Below are 22,250 nucleotides of genomic sequence, written 5' to 3' on the forward strand. Positions count from 1 at the left end.
CCCGAGTGCGCGCTCCGCCTCCCGCCCGCTCGGGCTGGGGGGCGGGTCTGCCCAGTGTTTCGCGGGTCTGGCACTCCACCCGCGGCCACGCGGATCCCACCCGGGCGCTGGAGAGAGCAAGGGGACCGAAATGTCCATCTCGGCCCTGGGTGATCGTAAAACTTGTGTCATAGTGGAGAAAGTGCTGGGCTCCCCAAATTGCATTTCCGCAAATGTTCACAAAGCCCAAGGAAGGGGATTGGAACCTTCCCCCTTTACAGAGTAGGAAACTGACCTTTCGAGGTTAATAAACTTGCCTTCTATCACCCTGACTGGTTTCGGCCTTCTCACCTGCGAATCTACCAAATTTCCGGGCTTTTCTCCTTTTGTGGGAATATTAATATTAAATGAATAAGTGTTTTAAAATCCTAATTTCTTTTGTTATAGAAAACCAAGACAGAATTATGTTTATACTAAAGATTTGAATGAAACATTATAGTGGGTTCTGCTTAAACAGACAGAAAAGCCAGCTAGATTCTCCGGGGCATCCTTCCTAAGCACCCCACCCCAAAAGAAAACTGGAAAAAATTAGTGCTGCTGTCATTGTACCTAAGCGGGAGCCCTGGGACTATACTGAGGCCTCGTGTCAATAGTAGCACTTGACCTGGATTTGTATTAAGAGACTACTGCAATAAAGCCAAAACCTCTGGAGAGCCTAAGCCCAAATCCCTAAATTCTGGACAAAAACAATATAAACCCCCTCTAGAGGGCGCATTCTCATAGAATCAAGCCAATTTTTTTTTTAATTAATAAGCCCCAAAAGCCATACATGACTGTCAGCAGAATTTATACCCAACTGATTTAGATCCCCCAAAGAAAGTGAGAAGAAAAACTTTTGACAAACTGGATGTAACATAGTTTACTTGAGCAAAGAACGACCGACAAATCAGGCAACACTGAAGGAGTATGATGCAACAGGAGGCAGAAATCGCTATTTGTGATCCAGCTTAGCGGGGAGGGGGGCGGAGCGGTGATACACGCGTGTAATTCCAGCCACTGGGGTGACTGAGGTAGGAAGATCACAAGTTCAAGGCAAGCCTCAGCAGCTCAGCAAGATCCTGTCTCAAAATGAAAAATAAAAAGGACCCAAGATGTAACTCAGTGGTAAAGCACTCCTGGGTCCTGTTCCCATAAACCAAAAAAAAAAAAAAAGACTGGACTTAGAAATGATACAGTTTCCCTTCCACTATTCCATTTGTCCCAGCAGCCACAGGCTAGGCCAGATTTAAGGAGAGGGAAACATATTCCTATAGCTCAGGGAGAAGAATGTCAAAGTATTTGATGTTGTTCTGAATCTACGCTAAAGGTATTTATTTCTAATTTTCTCCATAATATCTTTACTGCATCTTTTTCTCAATCCAACAGCACACATAAAGAAGTCTCTGTCGTGGGTGGAAGTGTACCCTCTCACCCCCAGTTCATAGGTCAAAGTCATAACCCCCAGTACCTCAGATGTGTCTATATTTGGAGATAAGACATTGAAAGAGATAAGAAAATATAAATAGAGTCATCAATGTGGGACCTATTCCAATATGACTGGTGACTTTATAAGAAGAGAAGATTAGGACACAGACAACACTGGCAGACGAAGACCATATGAGGGCACAGCAAGAAGGTGGCTGCCTACAAGCCAAGGTTGCCTTAGAAGAAACCAAAGCTGTTGGACACCTTCAACTTGTACTTCCAGCTTCCAGAATTGCCAGAAAATGTTTAAGTCATTTTGGTATTTTATTATGACAGCACTAACATACGAGTAGTCTCCTTTAATCGGAAACAGTTTGTCATCTTTTCTTGGCTTTCATGACACTGATGTTTTTTAAGACTACAGGCCGATTGTTTCATAGAATGTTCCATTTGGACTTGTCTTATTCTCACAATTAAATTCCAGTAATGTATTTAACTATGATAAAAAATTTGTTATATCCTCAGAACATGTGTGATGCCAGTTTGCATTATCAGTGACCTCTAGAAGCGTTCATGCTTGTAACCCTGAACCACCAGGTAAACATCTGACTACTCTGAGACTACCATATAGTAGAAAGTCCATGTTAGCCATGTGAAGAACCTAGGTGAAAAAGAAAAGGAGATGCCCAGCCACTTCCCAACTATTTCAATAATTGCCCACTAAGAGTCATTCTAGCAGAAGTTCCAGATATCATGGAGTAGAGAAGAGCCTCCCCTGCTCTGCCATACCTGAATCCTGACCACAGAATCAAGAGATTCAAGAATAATAAATTATTTTAAGACTCTAAGTATGGCAGTCATTTGATATACTGCAATAGTTAATCAAAACACATCACATATTAGATAATAATAGTCTAGCCACATTAAATGTCTTAAATTTGATCATTGTATTGTTGTTGAATGAGAGAATGTCTTTTTCTTAGCACTTATTTAATGATGAAGTGTCTTGATGGTTTAATTAATATGACAGAAATAGAAAGGACAAATGTAGGAAAATGTTAACAATTGGTGGAGCTAAAATGTATACTTTGTTCATTGAGTAATTTTTGCAACTTTTCTAAGGAACGAAATTTCTCAAAACAAAAAGTGAAAAGGAGAAAAAAGACCAAATCTCAAAAGTTGGAAAAAGCAGTAAATGGACATCCCCTTCTGGTCATGATTAAGTAACAGAAACCACACTTACCATACCACACTTACCACACTAAGGCATCTTTAAACACACACCACATCACACACACACACACACACACACACACACAATGTAGATCAGTTTACAAGACATCTGATATCAGGTAACAAAGGATGGTGGTGATCTTGGAGAGACAGGAAGCAAACAAGGTAAGTACAATTTTCCAGCTTACTACCTTGAGGGAGTTTCCAAACTGCAGCAGAGGGAGAGAAAACTGAGGCAGAGGCTCAAAGGCTCCCTGGATTGAGGAGACAGATCCTAGATTCCAAAAGACCAAGACAGAGTTCCCAGGATAAAATAACAGAGAACAAATAATAGGTGGGACAAATAGCAAGATGATGTACTCAAACCTAACCATATCACTAATTACATTAATCTAAAAGGATATAAGCTCCCCAATTAAAAGGTAGAGAATATTATATTGGAGTTTTAAAAGAAGCAAAACACCACTATATTCTTTTTACAAAATTACACTTCAAATATTAAGATTATATATCAAATAAGATTAAAGTAAAAGAATGGGAAAATATATACCATGTTAACACTAGAGGATGAAACTGAATGGTAAGGTACATGTTTAGCATCTGCAAGGCCCTGAGTTCAATCCCTAGCATCAAAAACAAACAAACATAGCTCAGGAGCTAAGGCAAGAGGATGGCAAGTTCAAAGCCAGCCTCAGCAAAAGTGAGGTACTAAGCAACTCAGAGAAACACTGTCTTTAAATAAAATACAAAATAGGGCTGGGGATGTGGCTCAGTGGTTGAGTGCCTCTGAGTTCAATCCCTGGTCCCCAAAAAACAAACAAACAAAAACAACGACAACAAAAGAAACTAGATTAGAGACTTCAAAATCGACAAAATAAATTTCAGAGTAAAGAAAAAGGCATAAAGAAGGTCATTTTATAATAATAAAAGAAGGGATCATATATTAAGAGAAAATAATTCGGGGCTGAGGATGTGGCTCAAGCAGTAGCGCACTCACCTGGCATGTGTGCGGCCCGGGTTCGATCCTCAGCACCACATACAAACAAAGATGTTGTGCCTACCGAAAACTAAAAAAATAAATAAATAAATATTAAAATTCTCTCTCTCCCTCTCTCTCTCTCACTCTCTCTTAAAAAAAATAGAAAATAATTCAAACATTTATGAACCTAATAATAAGAAAGCCTCAATATATGTGAAGTAAAAATTGTTAGAACTGTGAAAAGAAATGGACAAATCCATGATTATAGTCAATATTACAGATTGGATGTGAGGTCTCCCCAATAAACTCATTTGATAGACAATACAGGAATGTCCAAAGATGAAATGATCAGATTATGAAAGTTGTAACCTGATCAGTGGACCTACCCATTTGATGTATTAATAAATTTGTATGAATTACTGGGTGGTAACTGTTGACAGGCAGGGTATGGCTGGAGGAAGCATGTCACTGAGGGTCAGCCCTTGGGGATTATTATCTTGTTCATACAATTTTTAAAATTCTGTGTGACTCAGCGTATTTCGAATTGTCATTTGAATTTCATTTAGTAGCAGTGAGAATGATGAACGCATTTTCATAAAATAAAGATGTCTTTGCATTTCCTTATCTATCATTATTCCTTCTTATATTTTTCCCACTCTACTATTGGCTTATCTGTCTCCCTAATGGGATTCATGGTATTATAAGTGACATTTTAAAATTTAAATTCCAAATTGTTTATTACTAGTATGTAGAAATTCAATTCATTTTTATATAATGATCTTGTGCCTTATAATGTTGCCAAACTCATTTATTTTGATAGCTTTTTATCTTTGTTTGATTGGAATTTCTACAGAGACAATAAACTAATAAAGACAGTTTTTTCTTCTCAATCTGGATTCCTTCTATCCTTTTAAAAAATATTTTTTTTTAGTTTGACATTATGATGCATTACGCTGATTGATTTTTAAATGTTAAAACTCTCATTTTTGGAATGAATCCTGCTTGGTCATAATGTAATTTCCCTTTTAATTTGTTAAAACTGCATTTAGAAAATTTGCATCTATGTACAATATTGGATATTGGATAGAAGCAGTGCCAAAGGCATCCTTGTCTTGTTCTTGTCTTAGTGGGAAAGCATTCAGATTTTCATCATGAGCATGAGGTTAGTTGGAGATTTTTCATAGATGCTTTTTATCAGATTGAAGAAACTCTTTCACATTCTTAGTTTTGCTGAGAATTTTTAGCAGGAATAGATACTGGATTTTGTTAAATGCATTTGCTTCTTTCATGCACATATATAGAGTGTATCAGAGCATATATCGTATTTAAGGATATTAGATTGGTATCCTATCTTCTGAGCCAAACACCCTCTATTCTGTAGCAAATAATATTTGCATAAGCATGAACTGTAAGTCATAAACTAATTTATTTTAATTGTCAAATCAATCAACAGATAAAATGCACAAAACTAATTATACATACAGGGAAAAAATGCAAATGTCATAAACCCTAACATAAATATAGAAACAAGAGAAATTGGTGGGTTGATTGGGAGACTGGGGTGGAAGTCAGCAGGCTGGAAAAGGTGAAGAGTAGTTTGGGTGTGCTGTTTTCTCATACTGCCTTGTAGGGAATCAAGGGTTACTATCTGTCATAGCTTGAGTATAGTGTGTCCCTGCCAAATCTCACACTGTGGCTTGGTCCCCAGTGCAGCAGTGTTGGAAGGTGTAGCCTAATGGGAGGAGTTTGGGTCATGGGAGACAGAGTCCTCATGAATGGATTGATGCCTTTCTGAGTGAGTTCTCATTCTCACAGGACTGGGTTAATTCTCATGGGACTGAAGTAGTTACCCAGAGAGTGGATTGTTAGAAAGGGAGGCTGCATCTCCCCCATTTTACTTCTTTCTCAGGAATTCCCTTGCCTTTTCTTTTTTCTGCCAGGATTTGAAGCAGCATGGGGCCCTCACTGAATGCATCTACCCCATCTTGGACTTCTCAGCTTCCAGAACTAAGAGCCAAATAAATCTCTTCTTTTTATACCCAGACTCAGGTATGGTATTATAGCAACAGAAAGTTGACTACGACACTCTCTGTATTGATAGAGCAGGAATTCAAAGTTTAAGCACAGCATTTAAATTTATAATTATAACCAAAAGGAAAGTAGAGAAAAAATATAATTTACCAAACACATAAAGGGGGAAGGAACTGGAAAGGTAGTGTAAATGAGCTATACTTCTCATCATTCATAGCATGGAGTTAGTAGACACTATATAGATAAATCCAAGAAACAGTGGTGTAAGCATAGGAATTAAAATTTTAGTGCTAACCATCAAAAGAATTAAAAACAAAGAGTCTGAAGCAGGAATCTACCTTTTTTCTTTTTCCATTTAAGGCTATTTTGTACTTTAAAAATTTTTAAGCCAAACACATATATTACTTTTAAAATAAATATTCCTTTTTTAATTTTATCATTTTAGTTTTGTTTAATTTTAGGTTTGAGACACATGAGGAAAGTATAATGTGTCTATTTTTAAAGTATTATGGTCTGAACATTTATGTTTTCCAGATAAAGCTAAACCACTTCACAGCCTGTCTCCGCATGGTGCTATTTTCCAAAGAAATACTAACCCACATCCAAAAATAACAAAAAGGCAATTTAAATCTTCTCTGCAGTGTCATGAAAACATCAAAAGGGGATTCCATTCATAATACATAACAAAACCTCTTCGAACCTTCTTTCTCTGACCCTCTTTCAATATCTCACACCATATGGTAGCTGGGCCCAAATATCTTTCCTCCCTTTCTCCAAAATTTTACAAAACATATCCCACACAGTCTCTACTCCTCTACTTTCCCCCGCCACCCCCCATCCCCCGCCCTGCCTATTTTCTTCACTCTCTTCACTTTTTGCCCCTTTAAATATAAATCAAACTGCTCCTGGTGCCCATTCCATCCCTTACTACAAAGATCCTTCTTCTTACTCTGGGAAATTTAGCATCAGTGTAATAGTATTTCTAAAGAGAAGCCAAATTTGAATTTTAAGAAAGTCTTTCCCAAATAGGTAAGACATTATCTGCTGGAATCTAGTTGCAAAACCAGAAATTTTCTACTCTAAGCATCTTAAAGATAGGCACTGGACTTTATTCGTCTTCTCATTCACTGAGCTAACAAAGCTCACACATATAGTGATGCTTCACACACCACATGCACATTGAAATTGTCATTTTGAACGCAGTTTTTATGAGAGGATGTGGAGAAAAGAGGAAGGAAATGAATGTTGACTGAGTTTCTACTATGGAACAGGCATTGTGCCTGTACTGTGATGATATATCACTGAACCTTCTTTTCTCTATCAATAATTCTTAAATAAAACAAGAAAGGTACACGTGGAAGAGTACATAAAATTTGAAAAGGCTGCCATGTGATATTATTATTCTCTATTGTATGTGCAAACACACATAACATAAAACATTCTTATACACCTGACACGTGTAAACTAAGATGCTTTTACCAAGAGGGAAGTGTTATGATGAAGGAGAATGATTAAGAATAACTGATAAAAACTGTGGGGGGAGGTATGTGTAGTACCTATGTGTATTTGTTTTTTTCCATATTTTATTAGTGTATTACAATTATACATAATGATAGGATTCATTGTTACATATTTGTTCATGCACACAATGTAACAACCTAACTTGTCCTATATCTCCCCCCAGTATTTCCGCCTTCCCTCTTCACCTCTCTCATTTCCCTCTTCCTTTTCCCTGCTCTATTGGTCTCCCTTCTGTTTTCAAGAGATTCCCCTCTCTTTCATATATGTATTTATAATGCATGCACATTTTAAAAAATGCCCACTAGATGGCAAACCCACATCTCAAATGTCAGTGAGATCCCTCTTCTGGAAGTCTGGGACACTTCAATAACGCAAACCAAATTCCTGAAAGGCCAAGGTATACAGTTTAGGGAGTATGCAAATTAACTTTATGATGATGGTCTTACAAACAACTTATAGGAATAGAAGCTACACTTATAGCTCCATTTCTAGACTCTGGCATGATGTAATTTTCATGTAAAATAGCAGTTTATGCAGATAAGTTAAATTCCCTTACTATATTATTTTGATTTCATGTCTTGGATTCAAAACTAATCATAGGACTAAAGTGAGTGACAAGGCCAGGATCTGACTCCAAGTCACCCCCGAAGCTGGGCATCCAACCAGGATGTTTTCTATTTCTCAGCAAGGTGAGAGGGAAGGAGCCAAGGAAGAATGTAGTGTTCTTCCCTGAAGCTTCCCACCTTCCTTCCTGCCACCAACATCACTGACAGATTTAGCTGATACTGAGATGCTGAAAATTCTCTGTGGATCCCCACTACAAGACCCATCATGCACTTAACTCTCTAGCACACATGTATCTGGCTCCTCTCTCAGCACCAGCTAAATACGACACCACTCTCTCCCACACCCAGCCACACTAACTTGCGTTCCTTTCCCTGAGCAAGTCCCGGTCTCACATTCCTCTGAGTCTCTAGAGGAAAACCTTCTCCCCTAGATCTGTAGGAGAAGATCCACTGAAGTCTCCATGAGGATCACTTCCTCTGAGAGGCCCTCCCTGACTCTTCCAGCAACAGGATACTCTAACTCGAACACATGCATCATGCTCCTTATCTCACAATGTGCTTGGCTTTCTTGCCACTAGAGCAAGTGCTCCATGAGGACATGGATGGTGTCTTTCCAACTTTGTTTCCCCAAGGCACCAAACCTCTGTGTGCCTGACACACAGAGGATGCTCTGTAAATTTATTGGCCAAGCCAATGAAAAAAATCCCGCGTAAATAGACTTCGTAGACTCAAAAGTCTCAGTGTTCAGGCCTTGGGATATTTAAGGAAGATAAGGGAGATAACTAACCAAATTTCTGGTTTGACTGCACCTTAAGTAATTACATCACAACAATTCTATTTTCTCGTAGGAGGAGATGGAGGAATAGGGGCCAGAGCCAGAGAGGCCTATTCAGGGAGACTTCAGGGCTTACAGTGGCTTCACAGAACTTTCTTTCTCTGGTGTCCCCTCAAAAAGGTTTTGATGTCCTTCAAAAGGTAAAGTACAGTAGTCCTTACTTATCCAGTTACCTATGGTCAATTACAGTATTAAAATATTAAGTGGGAAATCCCAGAAATAAACAATCTGTAAGTTTAAGTAATTTTGTGTATTGTTATATAGTTGGCCTATTTTATGCTGTTAATCTGTTATTATTCTTAATTTATATATTAAACTTCATCATATAGGTATGTGTGCATAAGAAAAAACATGGTTTATATAAGGTTTGACATTTTCCACAATTTCAGGCAACAGCTGGGGGGCTTGAAATATATCTCCTGTGGATAAGGGTGGGGGGCTACTGTCTGTGGGAAGAAATCCTTGACCTCCCACATCTCACCATTCTCTACAATCAGGTGAGTCCCTGGCTGTTTATGTAGCAATTCTCCTTGACCTCCATTGGAACTCCATGCTAAAATGAGCAATGTTTTGTACAAAATTGCTTAACATCCATACCAGCTGGAGATATAAGTATTTCCTTGGGGAAGGAGATACCAAGAGACTTCTGAGAAAACTTAGGCTGTTTCCAATTTTATCATTAAAAAAGTAAGTTCCAGTGCAGGACCAGGGGTGGTTCTTTTCCTTAATTATGTTGGTTGTACTAACTTGGTAGGGCTGCCATAACAAAACACCACAAACTGGATGGTTTAAACAATGACAATTTATTGTCTCACAGTTCTAGATTTTTGAAGTTCAAAGTCAAGGTGTCCACAGGGGGCGCTGTGAGAAAAATCTGTTCCATGCCTCTTCCCAAGATTCTGAGGGCTGCTGGTAATCTTTGGTGGCTCTTACCATGTAGAAGAATCACTCCAATTGCCTCCTCTTTACATGATATTCTCCATGTATAAGTGTCTGTACATAATACTCCACATTATATGACATTAGAAGCCTATTCATATTATATTTGAGGCCTTTTCTATTCTGGTTTGACAGCATCTTAACTAATTACATCACAACCATTCTAGTTCCCAAATAAGGCTACTTTCTGAGGAATTAGGGTGTTGTGGTTTGGATATGAGGCATTCCCTAAAAGCTCCTGTGTTGATGTAGGAGGCAAAATGATTAGATTATCATTAATGATTATCAAGCCATCTAATCAGTGGATTGATACATTTGATGGATTAATAATTTGAATGGATTACTGGGTGGTAACTGTAGGCACGTGGTAACTGGAGGAAGTGGATTACTGGAGGTATGCCTTCAGGATTATACATTTTGTCCCTGGTTCCTTGTATTTCCTCTCTGCTTCCCATTTGTCATGAGCTGAGTAACTTTCCTCAACCATGCCTTTCATCCATACTGTTCTGCCTCACCTCAGGCCCAGAGCAATGGAGTCAGCAGACTATGGATTGAACCTCTGAAACTGTGAGCCTAAAGTAAACTTTTCCTCCTCTAAATTGTTCTTGCTGATAGTTTGGTCACAGTAAAGCAAAGCTTACTAACACAGAAATTGGTACCAGGAGTGAGGTCATTGCTGTGACTAACCTGATTACAGGATTCAGAAACTTTTGGGACTAGTTTGCAGGAGGAATTTGGAAAAGTTTGAAGACGCAGGCTGGAGAAAACTTAGAATGTTTTAAATAGAGCTTAATGAGCAATTCTGGTGGGAGTTCAGATAACCAGAGTGCTGAGAGGAATGTAGACAGTAAAGGCTGTGCTCATGAGGTTTCAGAAGGGAACAGACACTCTATTGGATATTGGTCTACAGGCCATTCATGTTACATTCTGGCAAAGAACTTGTTTACGTTTTCTGAGGCTGAATTTAAAGGTGATGTACTAATTAATTTGGCAAAGGAGATTTCAAGGCAGCACAGTGTTCAAGAATTGGCATGGCAGCCTTTAGCAGCTTCTCGCTAGTTTTACTGTGATAACCAGGAACAAAGAGTGGAAAGGAAAGATTTGGGGAAACTTGCAGTTTCACCAGAGAATAAGCACATGTGAAATTGGGACCAAGGAAAGCATGTTTGCTGAAGAGATTAATTCCACTACAGAAGTTAAACACTTTGTACAAGACAATGGCAGGGTATCTCAGGAATTGGCAAGACCACACCTGTGGCAGGCTCAATGGTGTAAAAGTGAAAACTCATTTCTGAGACTATGTGGGTACCCTGATCACACAGGGGTGTCTGGGAAGTTATTTCCCCAAGGATTCAATTCACTGTGCTCAGCCACTCTAGCACTCAGAGGTTGCTACATCTGTGTTCCAATGGAGTCTGGCTACTGCTTGAGCAGGTGGCAGACCTTGTCATCATACCATGGTGTCAGTTCTGTAGGAATGAAGGATGCTGAAGTTGGGCTGTGTTGGAGGGCTCCACTGAAAATTCACAGGCCTGAGAATACAGGAAAAGTGTGGCAGGGTCAGAATCCTTGCATGCAGCCCCTAAGAGGGTGCTGCATAAGGCTGTAAAGGTGAAGCCAAAGCTGGAATGGAGGACTACCCCCCCCCCGCCCGCCAGATTAAGAGATGTCAATAACATGGAGCATCTGCTGAGGAAAGCTGCTGATTCAGAAGCTTCATGGTTCAGAAGCCTACATGAGAGAGAAGTCATGTGGACTGCAACTGGCTAAGCCATGGGGCAGGGCTGCACAAGCCCTTTGGAGCTCACATCTCATCACCATGTGCCCCAGAGACTGGGCATGGAGTTATGGGACCTAATGTTTGCCTGGCTGGGTATCAGTCTTGCTTTTGTTTCATCCCTTCTTTCTTTGCTCCTATTTCTCTCTTTTGGAATTGGAATGCTTATTCTGTGCCATCATATATTAGCATGTATTAGCATTTCTTTCTTTTTGACTAACACATAGAGGTTAGGTCTACAGCATATGAATTTTTGGGCAATACAACCTAACCCATAACATTGGCCATTTTTTCCAAAGAAAAAATGGGGGGGTGGCTATTCTTTGGCATATGTTTTGAAGATGGAGCAGAATGTTTGCATTAGAACTGTCTGGGTTATGTGGGAAATCATTTTAAGAGTAAATACAGGTGTTTAGGTCAACTTTTAGGCTGCTGTGGCTAAAGGACCCAACCAGAGCAATTATAGAGGAGAAAAAGTTTATTAGGGGCTCATGGTTTCAGAGGTTTCAGTCCATTGACAGTTGGCTCCATTCTCTGTGGCTCAAGGTGAGGCTGAAAATCATGGCGGAAGAGTGTGGCGGAGGGAAGTAACTCACATGATGATCAAAAAGCTGAGAGAAAGATCTCTACTTCCCAGATAATATATATATATATATATATATATATATATATATATACATACATACCCCAAAGCCATGCCCCAGTGCCCCACCTCCTCCAGCCACACCCCAGCTGTCTTCAGTTACCACTCAACTAATCCCATCAGCTAATTAATTCACTGATTGGGTTAAGGCTCTTACAACCCAATCATTTCCCCTCTGAACCTTCTTGCATTGTCTCACACATGAGCTTTTGATGGACGCCTCACATCCAAACTATAACACAAGCTTGCTCCTGTTTTCTAGAATGTTTTAAGCCATCCCAAGGTAGATACCAATTGAAGAAGTTCTGCTGAATACATAGAATTAGAACTAAAACCTGTGGCTACTATAACTTATCAAGTTCCATGAAATCAGAGAGAACCTCCCATGAAATCAAATTAATGTGCAACATATGGATATAAATATGGACATAGACAAACAACATAGATATAGAGACATACATATATATGTATATACACTACACAAACACACACACACACACACACACACCTTACTTTGAAAAGGCATACACATAAATCAGCTTTTTTGTGCATTTAATGAGCTTCTTTTAGAATCAATATGAAGAATTAAATATTTATGTATTGAGTATTGCAGAAAGTAGAATGTTCCCTAAAATATATATGGGATTTTTCAAGTGTGATTTTTGATTACAAACTAGGATCCCTTCCCCACTATTCCCAAACCCCTCAACCTTGTAAATATACATCCCAGAAGTATAATGAAAAACAAAACTACATTATCCCACTAACAAATGTTCATAATTTTAGGGATAAATTCAAATATTAATGGTAACTTTTATCTGTAACCTGTTATAACTCTTATCCCCATATTAATTTCTGTATACTATGTGTCCAAGGTAGGAATGAAAGCAGATCCTGGGATTGCAGAGATGTAAGAAGAGTGTGAGCCATGATTAAAACTAGTTCCCAAAGAAACACAGAAAGAAATGTACCTTTCATGTCAGGAAACTGATTAAGAAGAGGCAGTCTTACCCTCTCTCCAGATTCCAAGCACTTAAATGTTAAAACAAATCATCTCAAGCCATGTTGGAACTGGGAAAGTTATAAATAAATAAAAGAAAATTAAATAAACTTAAAGTCCTGTAAATGTGTTTTATGTGGGACAAGGAACCAGGATGGGGAAAAGAGACACCAGAAAGTTGGATAACGACAGGAAGAAACAGAAGGTTTGCTCTGTGAGAAAGTAATAAAAATCACTCTTGTTTACGTATCCAGCACTTACCTAGGTGTAGGCCAAGTACTGGGCATTTTCATTAGATTATTTAATCCTCACAGCAATGTTATGAGGTAGATATTATCACCCCTACCCAGATGGTGGTGAAACTGAAGTTCAGAGAGGTTAAGTAATTTGCCTGACCAAGGTCATGGAGCAAATAATAGGCTGATCCTGACTGGAACCCAGGGCAGTCTGAGCCCACAGCCCACGTGCCTAGAGCCAGGAGGAGCAGGTGGGGATGCACAAGCTTACAACAAGTACCTCTATAGCACCTGAGTGTCACCGAAAGGACTGACTAGGAAAACCAGGTATGCAGGGGAAGACCAGAATGTAAGGGGAGGAGCATGCTGAGGCAGATTAAGGGGCATCAAGCCTAACAACAACTGTGTATTGGGAAAACAATTTTGCTCAAGAGGGCTATTTATAGGGATGTTTTTCCTCAGCACTCCCTCCCCCCATCTCCTCCCTTTTGTGTTAAAAGGCGCCTGGCAGATTGGTAAAGGGTTACAGGCAGTGTACAGGAAACTATGGAACACAATGAACGGGGCGGGGACAGATCCCCACCCACCTAAGAACATGGGTTGCTACAGCTTTCAGAGACCCTGGAGGGAGACAGATGGAGCTCGGAACCCAGCTCTGCTCCTTCCATGCCTGTCTTCCCCAAGCCAGAAAAAGGGCAATGGGCCCAAATCGGAGCAGAACAGAATAAAAAGGGAAACAGAGGTGGAGTGAGGCCTAAGATTATTGAAATAAGTCATTTTCTACCCTGGGGGTTCCCGTGTTCTATAAGGAATGAAGGATTTTTTTACCCAAAGGCTCTATCCAGTTTGGGAACTTAAAGATACATGGGGGTGGGGGGTGTTTGTCTCAAACCCAGCTGCTGACAAGGACCTCAGAACCTATTGCTGGGTCCTCAGAACAGACCCTGCCAAATTGCTTGAGGCTGCTGCCGAGGAGATCAGCCCCTACATCTTTCCTTCTGGGCCACAAAAATAGAGGCCTCAAGCCAAATTCAGACTTAGAGCTAAAGGCTAGACCCTGTGGAGATTCAAACGTGGGTATAATAGTAATCTAACCCAGGACACGTTTCTCCCCCTGGCCTTGTGACTCGAAAAAGGAAGGATCCTGCTGCTGTTTGGCAGTGTCCAGAGCCCATGGTGGAGTGGGACAAGGGGGTCTTGTGCAGCCTGGTGTGTTCATCATTTCTGAAACACTAAAGTCTCATTTAATGCCACAACTGTGCATATGGATCAAATGTCTTTATGGTATTTGTTTGTTTTTAAACACCGTGTTCTATAGAACACGGTGTTTAAAAAAAACCTCTTATTTTTTAACAATACAGTATTCGACACACACAAAAACTAGAGTATAGTTAAAATATTGGTGGGGAAATTTTTATTTCTCAATTTCAAATACTATGTGCAGATGTCTCGTTTCATCTCTAGTCCTACCCTCTCAATTTCTACTTGGCCCTGTATTTTATACCATGAAAGGACATTTCCTTCTGAAGGTCTGATATGGTCCTTGATGTGTAGAGAACTATGTTTTATCTTTCTCCAAAAGATAGTTTTTACCCTTACCAGCTCCCAAACTTATAAAGCTGGAGGTGACTTGGACTTACAATCTCTCTGACATCTAGTCTTTCAAATAAAAGTCTGAGCTTTTAAATTAGGAGGTGGCAGATCAATCAGTTGATGTTTGTTATAGAAAGGAAGACTTCATTTGTAACCAAGTCTTTCCTTTCTTAACTATGCTCTTACCCTCCACCCCTGTTACCCCCAAATGACTGACTGGTAACTAATTTATGTTCTCAGGGCGTGAAGCAGTGCCTCCAGTTTTTTTTCCCCCTGACTAACGCAGTTTTGTAGCTTCCAGGAACTGAAATGAACTGAAATACACAATGTGAGGGAGAGAGCAGGGAGGGAAAGATGAATAGATATTGCAATAATGACTTGGTCTGTTCTTCAACATTCAGGCTGGGAGTGGCCATTTAAAGTCCCCTCTCCTCCATTCTTATCACAGCACTGCTCTGCCCTTGGAAGCTCTTTTAGAAGCAATGCTGGCTTTCATAGTCACCGAGATGGTGGAGCAATGGGAGGTCAGTCAGTTGGTCAGGGTGGGAGACTGATTACAGTTCCCATCCTTCTCTTCCATCAAGTTGGCCTCTCCTCCACTTGGACTTACAATCTCTCTGACATCTGATTAGGGATTGGTAATGTGGAGCTCCACATTCCCCATACTGTCTAAGGAAGCGTGTTCAACCTCATTTGGACATTTAGAAGCAAAAATTTGCAGTATAACCTGAATTAGAAACCCACATATAGGGAAATGCAACAACACAGTCTGGGATACAAAACTTTCTGGAAGCCTTTTTGTTTTAGTTACCCTCATCCTCTACTGGCTTCAGAACCTCAGGGTATTGATAGCTGGGCTGAGGTCAGGCTCAAGGCCTGTCTGAAAGATACACACTGCCACACCACATCAAAGTAGATACCACACAAGCACCTTTAAAACAGGGGCAGCTGTGGAGGTAGGAATGGAGAGGAAGTGGGGGAAGAAATGTATTCAGCAAGAAAATGAGGTAACACTCCAGCATCCTAGAACTTGATATTCAGAACACACTCATGGCAGCCCATGGCCAAGGAATCATATATGAACATTTAAACAAATTACTAGGAGATGGGGGAGAATGCTAAAATTGTTGATAGTCAAGTCTATTTTTATGGGCAAACAGGGTAAAAGAAAAGTTAAGATCATGAGTAACATTAAACGTCCCAATACCTGCTTTGTATCTTCTATATCTGTTTATTTATAGTAAAGGTGATTGCTAGCTAGCATTCTGGGTGATGAAGGGAGCAGATGGTGCACTTCAATAGGCATCTGTCCTCAACAGGTACAAATAAGAGGGACTGTAAGCAACCACAGAATTCTTCGGTGGTTTCTCCCTGTGAGAAAGTGCTTTCCTAGCAAGTCGGCACCATGACAATCGGCTGAGGGCATAATTTACAGTATCACCAAATAGCTTATTTTTCCTTAAGTTAACATTCTTACACTATCTCCATATAACCTTGAGCCCTAGGAAATCTGCAGCTTGGTGGGAAACCCCTTCGGAACCCAAATCTGAATTTTTTCCACAGTCCCATAGAAGAATCTCCTTAGAGTAAGAAAGGAAAAAGAGAAATGAGAAAAGCAAAAAATAAGAGGGAGAAGGAAAGAGAAAGAAAAGTAGAAAAAAGGTTTCTAGGAGAAAGGTGAAATTCAAATTTGGCATCTGTCACAGGTCATGCTCAACATTGAGAGGGGACGGGGAACAAATGGGAAGGAGCACACTTTCCAGATCCCTAAGTGAGGTTGTCACTGTGTGATTTTATTATCTGAATTAATAGGCTGTGAATTCATCACATCATAATGATCAAGGGTTAACAAACAGAGATTTAAACAAAACCCACCAGTGCACATTTCTAATAAAATTTGTTCAATCAGAATAGGCACAATGAACACCTTGCCAGGGACTCAACGTTATCTCCACCCTGAACCCTTAACAACTTGAACCAACTTATTGTGAAGCAGGGACCAAAAGATCTCTGGGGGTGTTCCAAGTTTAAAAAGCCTATGATGATGGAGTCCTTTGGAGAAATTCTAAATAAAGCATGGAAGAATCTGACGGCTGATAAGGTTGCTAACTAGCCTTATTAGTTCACACAGGGAGCCCCATTTCCCCACAAACTACATCTGCTCGATTCAATGGTGGTTAAGGGAACCTTATAAATAGCTAAAGTTACACTGTGAAGTATTTTGATGATTACTTATAAGTCATTATTCCCATATTTAGCTAATTGACTTTGCTATGAGAAAGGCCATATTTAATAAAAACTTTATGGAATTAAAAGTTGGTTCACATTTCATAGCATCTGTTGATTTGTTAGTATTATTCTCTCAGTGTAAACCTCCTAATTTTGGTAACTGTACTTCTTATGTAAGATTAATATTTGAGGAAGCTGGGTGAAGGGTAGATGGGAATTCTTTGACGATTTTTTGAAAAAAAAATTATAAACTAAAATTATTTCAAAATGAAAAGGTAAAAGAATATTTTTAAAGATTTAAAATGAAATTCACAGGCCTTAACAATTTATCCATAGTTTGTGCCTTGCGGGTCTAGACCCAGGAAAAAAGTGCCATTCTGCCTCTCTCTCTTGCTGACAAAGTGATGAAATCCATTGTGGGTCAGCTGAAGTAATACATGCTAAAGTAAACTCCTAAACAAATGTTAATAGTGATAATTATAGTCTCATTACAAAATGATTCGTTATAAATAAAAGGAGGAACAAGCCATTATATCAAATGCCCTACTGGATATTCTCCAAGCAGCTCACAAAATGCTTAAACATTGCTGCCTTGGCAATAGGAAAGAGAATGGAAGGATTTCAGTGAGCAGTCATATAATAGCAGTGCTCCAGGAGGATGTGTCAGGCCTTCAATACAGAGGACAGATGAAGTGCTCAGCAAAACCCACTAGGAATTATTCTAGTAACTGAGGAGTGAATGATCATCACTGAGTGGGCCTGGAAAAGAAGAACCTCAATTGAGAGGCATCTTGAAGGACTCATGGCCTAGGCAGGACTAACTTGGTGGTGGGGCAGAAGGAAAGCAATGAGTCAGTGATTACGTGGAGATGTCTCACCATGATTACTGGGATGATGCTGGTATCACTGAGACAGAAAAATGGAAGGAAGAAGAGACCATACAGAGGGGCACAAACTCAAGTGACTGCAGAGGCCAGGCAGGTGTAAACAGGGGAAGACAGGCAGCAGAGGCTGCAAAACTGGAAGGCTCATCTGTCTAAAGAGGGTAGCCCTAAGGGAGCTGTAACAACCTGGCATCACCAATCCTTGCCATATAGAAATGCACTTGTGGTGTAACCATATCTTCCATTTTTGGAAGAGAAAGCAAAAATCCAGATCACGTATGCAAAAATCTCTTAACTCTTTAGTGCTGACAATTTTTTTTTTAAATTAAAACATGGACTGCACCAAGACAAACACATCTGTAAGCCAGATTTGCTAGGTAACTATCAGGTTGTGAGCTGACATAGAGAAAAGGTCAGGGGTTAAAGTTCACAAACTGTCATGGTGATATATAAGTGACTGTAAAGGGATTCAGTAACTAAAATACTATACATAAAGCTTTTGCCAGCAATCTGAGCTGCGAGATTGTCTCTACCCTTCAAGCCTATATATGGATTTGTATTTATACAGGAAGTTTAATCTAATCCTCAAATAGTTAAATCACAAGAATTTGAGTGCTTACTGTGTGCTGAGTACACAGAAGTCAAGGAATTTCAAGTCCAACTGGAGAAGGAAAAACATGTCCTCCTAAAACAACTTGGGACAAATTATGAAACAATCTGGGAGAATGCTCTCTCTACAATTTGCTAAAATGTCAGAGGCCCCTTAAATCCCAGATTCTTTCCCCCAAAAGCACTTCCATTTAGCACACTTTGCAATAAATTTGCTCCTGCACGTGTGGGGTGTGTATGTGTGTGAATCTGTAACCAGAAATCGGATTTCTGGGGCAGTGGTAACAAAGCTGAAGCTACTCTAGCCCAAGGGTATCCTTACTTCAGCGTGGATTGGGGAGTCAGCTAGGCTTGGGGTACCGAGAGGGATGGAAGTGGCCAGCGCAGACCCAGCTGGCTGTCAGGTAGGTCTCTCTGCTGGAGTCCTGGTCTTTGTTTCTGTCATTGCTCTTTAGGTGTTTGAGGCGGAGAAAGGCAGGCACCGAAATAGAAAGTGTCAGAGATAGGATGACGGTGAGGAGTACACTAAAGCAGAACTTTCTGAGAGCCCCATCGCGCACCCTCCTTGCAGAAGGCCAGGGCACCTCCTCCTGTCCTCTTCAAAGAGCTGTGTTGGAGGGGCAGGAAGCGGCGGCCGGGCTGCGGGTCCTCCTAGGAGAGCGGTGATTTCCTCTGGGCCGCCCAGAGCTATCTCTAAAGTCGCAGAACGGCCCGCAGGAGAGCGCATTCTCTCCCCCAACCGGTACTCCTCAACCCACCCACCTACTTCCTCCAGCTCCATACACACACGAGCACGGAGCTGCCAAAAATTTCCACCCTCCGCCCCCCTCCCTAGCTAACTTCCTTCCAGCGTTTCCTGAGCTGGATGATCCTAGGATTTGTAAGACAGGAAAAAAAGGAAGGCGTGAGGGCGGGCGAGGGAGACAGGATGCTTGTTTTTCGCTTTACCGAAGCCGTCTGAAGGCAAGACAGCGGGCCCAGGGCAGAGACACACAGCAGCTCCGGGGCGGTCTCCTCGCCCCTAGCCAAAGCCGCCTTCACCGCGCTCGCGATCTCTCCTGGGCACTTAGGAAGGCGAAGAGGAGAGCTCGCCTTCCCTCTGAAGCCGAGGAAAAGCAGCCGAAGACATCGCAGGCGCCTGTGAAAGTCCCTGCGACTCCAAGTGAGGAAGTGACACTCCCAAGCGAGCCGGCCCGCAGCTGCCAGCTCTGCACGGCCTCCGGCACCGCGGCCCTGGAGGCGCGCGGGGTGGATTTCAGGCTCTGCTGGCTCGGCCGCGCTCCCCGCCGCGCCCCGGCCCGCGCGCGCCGGCACCCGGGCTCGCAACCCCTCGGGGTCCATGCCCAGCGCCCGCGGCCCACGTCCTTCGGTTCGCCCATGCGGACCCCCAGCGCCGCGCTGCAGCCAGTGATCTAACCCCGGAGACCATCGTCCGCGCGGTGCCTAGCAGAGAGAGGGAGAGACGGAGGGGCAGCCTCTTTGGGACTAACTCATGAAGAACAAGGGTGCCAAGCAGAAGCTGAAACGAAAGGGGGCCGCCAGTGCATTTGGCTGTGACCTGACGGAGTATCTGGAAAGCTCAGGACAAGATGGTAAAGTGCCTTCGCCTTTCCCCCCCACCCCTTCTTTTTGTTTGAGAGGGGGATGGATTCTCTTGAGATGTGTTCGATTCAGTTTACAAGTTAATGTGTTCCAGGCTTGTGCGTTCGCTGAACTTTTTTTTTCCTTTTAAATAAGAACATACATGATTCTTAAGGTGCACAGCGCTGCCACCTCGACGTGCAGAAGCAGTGTCAGTTTGTCTCATACAAGCCGTTCATGGGCGGCGCTGCTTCAAAGTTTAGCTGGCCACCTCTGGGGGTGGGGGTGGGAGCCGAAGAGGTCCTGATCCAAAACTTTGGATGCGGGAAAGGAGGGATGAGGCGTAGACATGTGCCAGTGAACAGTGGGCTTTCCTGGGTGCACAATCGTGACCCCCTTAACTGTCCTCCTGGGCTCTCCGATTTCATCCTCTCACGTCCTTTTTGATTAATGTGCTAGAAGGCCCTGTGATGAGGGTGGGGGTTGGGATCCTGGCTGGGGGAGTGGTTGCACAAACATTTTCTGAATTTCTGAGCTGATGCCAAATATATAGAACCTCCCCGCATCCTTTGCCCAGCTACCCAGACCCTTTACCTCCTCTGGCTTTCAAATTAGCATTTGGTGTGTCAGGCAAGAAGTGTGTTGTTGAAAAGGTCAAAGGGCCTCAATTTTAAAATAGGGTAAGCCAGAGAAAAGGAGAGTGTTTCATTTTTCAAGGTTGGCTTGATAAAAAATGTGTGGGGTGGGGGAGAGCGTCCCTGCCACTAGAGACAATTTAAACATTTGTTGGGGGATGGAGAAAGAAAACAATCTAGATGTAATACAATTACAGCATTTGAAGTTAGACCTTTTTTTTTTTTAATCATAGGAAAGTTGGGGAAATTAAGCATTAAATGACTCCTTTTGTAAGGTTGTAAGGTTGACTGGCCCTGCACTTACCCATGACAAAAAGGCCTTGTCTTTGGAAGCTTCAGTGAGAGAGATTATAGCCCACTATAGAGGCGATGTGTTTATACATAGATAGATATAACAAAGGAAAAAATTAAGGGCTGTGTAGCTGTGCAGAATAAATGCCTCCAGGAAAATAATCTCAGAAACTATTCAATTTGTCCATATCAAATATGCATCTCAAAAACAGAGCCGAGCTTTTGTTTCACTTCCCCTTTTTTTGAAGACTCAGCACCCCTAGTAATTTGCAGTGGTGTGATATTCCTGTGGTATTCCAGAGTTCAGAGTCTGCTGTGTCATTAGGACAAATGGCTTAGTATTTTAGAGCTCAGGGAACCATAGGTTTCAAAACTGCCTCTTTTGAAATTGAGGCATATCTGAGTCAATTCATTTAATTCTCACCAACAATTTGGAAAGGTCAGTTTGAAATAGCAATCACTTGGGTTGAGCTTTTTTTGAGTGTGAGGGAATGCCAAGCATGCATCTTAACCACTATGGTCAGAAGCTTAGAATGAAGTGTTTCCCTCCACCTGTTTTTGCAGTGGCCTCAGGTTAATTTCCAGCTTTGCTAGGAGCACCTTCCATCATATGGGTGTTATTCTGACCCTTCCTCCAAAGCTGTAAGAGTTCATAAGGTGCCTTGCCAGAATGGCCACTTCTTACAAAGTCATTGATCATCAGATGACCCTGAACCCCAGTGTTCTGTGCAGATACCTCGGAGATACTCTTACGTGGCTTTCTTTTTTTTTTTTTTTTTTTCTTTCACCTGCTTTATATTTTGGGAAACATTTCTGCTTCTGCATGTTTCGTTTAGGAAAAAAAAAAAAAAGGAAAGGAAAGCAAGCAAGCAAGCTACTGCTTAATGGTGGTGGTGGGCGGGGGAGTCAAAGTCAGTACCCAGTGCTTCCCACCATGGTGGGGAGGAAAGGAAGCCTGGAGAGGTAAGGTCACACAGTTAATCATGAAGGATGCAAAGGGTCCTGACCTGTTAGGCGCCTTTCCCCTCCCTGCCTTCTATGTCTAAGCCAACATTCTCTTCTAATGATTTTTTTCCCCCTAAATTGAAAGCAGACAGCTCTGCCACAGGATCAGCAAACTTTCAAGACTGAACATACCTGAACACAGTTCATCTTTGAAATGAAAGGCAACTGACCCACTTAATGATCCACATTATTGTGCTAGATGGAAATTAAGCATGCATAA

General features: G+C 41.4%; 1 protein-coding gene across 2 annotated transcripts in view; it reads left to right on the forward strand.

Annotated features, from left to right (window-relative positions):
- Positions 1-19,971: 19,971 nt before the first annotated feature.
- Arhgap31 (Rho GTPase activating protein 31) overlaps positions 19,972-22,250 on the forward strand; it is a 104,882-nt gene continuing 102,603 nt past the window's right edge. For both annotated transcript variants that reach the window (XM_046458089.2, XM_046458090.2), the window contains exon 1: positions 19,972-20,110. In XM_046458089.2, coding sequence (XP_046314045.1) covers positions 20,011-20,110 — 100 coding nt within the window. In that variant the 5' untranslated portion in view covers positions 19,972-20,010. The remainder of the gene's footprint in view (positions 20,111-22,250) is intronic.

Source organism: Marmota monax, unplaced genomic scaffold (genome assembly GCF_021218885.2).
Source record: "Marmota monax isolate L192 unplaced genomic scaffold, Marmota_monax_Labrador192_F-V1.1 WCK01_AAM20220418_F8-fsc00052, whole genome shotgun sequence".
Lineage (NCBI taxonomy): Eukaryota > Metazoa > Chordata > Mammalia > Rodentia > Sciuridae > Marmota > Marmota monax.